Source organism: Lottia gigantea (genome assembly GCF_000327385.1).
Source record: "Lottia gigantea unplaced genomic scaffold LOTGIsca_9112, whole genome shotgun sequence".
NCBI lineage: Eukaryota > Metazoa > Mollusca > Gastropoda > Lottiidae > Lottia > Lottia gigantea.
In genome coordinates, this window is record NW_008710989.1 from 1 (window position 1) to 1,335 (window position 1,335).

General features: G+C 31.6%; 1 protein-coding gene across 1 annotated transcript; it reads right to left on the reverse strand.

Annotated features, from left to right (window-relative positions):
* Positions 1-28: 28 nt before the first annotated feature.
* Positions 29-1,104, reverse strand: LOTGIDRAFT_176971 (hypothetical protein; the record flags this gene model as incomplete). Its single annotated transcript, XM_009068613.1, has 3 exons — positions 29-518; positions 722-800; positions 1,045-1,104. Coding segments are annotated over 3 exons (629 nt in total), but the record flags the coding sequence as incomplete, so codon positions are not given.
* Between the last annotated feature and the right edge of the window lie 231 nt (positions 1,105-1,335).

A 1,335-nucleotide genomic window follows, 5' to 3' on the forward strand; every position in this document is an offset into this window, starting at 1 on the left:
TATGATGATAATTATCATCTGTTATCACATTATTGTTATCATTATCACCAATATGATTGTAATCATCTTCACCATTGGAAGTACCAGGCAATCCGTTAATATGGTTATAATCTGCATCAAGATGATTAGATCTTAGAGACAAATTGTTTCCGATATGATTGTAGTTATCTTCATGTACAGAATGATGGTAAGTTCCGATATGATTATAGTTATCAAGATCTTTTTGAGATTTTACTTTCAGTTTATCATCCCCGACATGATCATAATTATCAGTTGTTTGGATTTTTGGTTTTTGACCAAATTCCATTTCACCATTACGATTGTTAATGGCTGGCGGGTTTAGATGTGTAGCAGTGGCTTGTACTTTTGGTTTATTGTCTAATTCTATTTCATCATATCCACTGGTATCTTTACGATTATTAATTGTTCCAGGACCATCAATAACATCATATTGTGGTGTAACAGTTTGTATAGACATTTTCTTATCTGTTGTTGGTGATGTAGGAGACTTATTCCTTCTGTAAAGATAATTAATTATCATATCGTTCTCTTTATGATTTGTGTATCCATTTGTTTCCATGTTTCCTAGAGGTAACACTCATAGACCTAGGGACGGGGGCAGGGGGGCAACCCTCTTATCAATGTGCATAGCTCTTCATGATGTCAATTTGACGTCCTTTTATATCAACATCTCGAGTCTGAAAAGATGTTATAATCTTACCTCTTGTAAAGAAACAGTACCACTAATATAATAATAACTATAATAATAATAGCACCAAATATTCCTCCAACTATAGATCCTAAAATATCAACATCACAGTTCTGTTAAATTATTAATAAAGGAATATAAACATGCACCAATTATTAAATAAGAACCTGAAACATTTTGTTACTCAGAGATTCAAGCTGTACGATCTTAACACAACCGACACTATTGAAGTATGAGAAGTATGTACTTGTTCTCATGTCTGCACTGGAGTATCAATTTATGCATACCATGTAACCAATAAGCACAAATTATTTTTCTGACTCATCTAAACTTACCCACATCACTAGTATCACCAATGTCTGACCCTAGTTTAAAATATAAATAAATAAAAATACCTGTCATCAAATACAGTATATAAACAATTATACATCAAAAAGATATGAATTATAATAATATAGAGAATACAGTATAGTTTAAGTGCTGCAGTATTTAATACCTATTAAGCAGAAATAGGATAGCAAATATTCTGTGTGTTATGCAAACAAACAGTTAATAGAATATGTGTGATCTGTTATTTCAGAATAAGTTAGGTTCTTACTATTAAATGGTGTGGTGCTTGTAGGCTG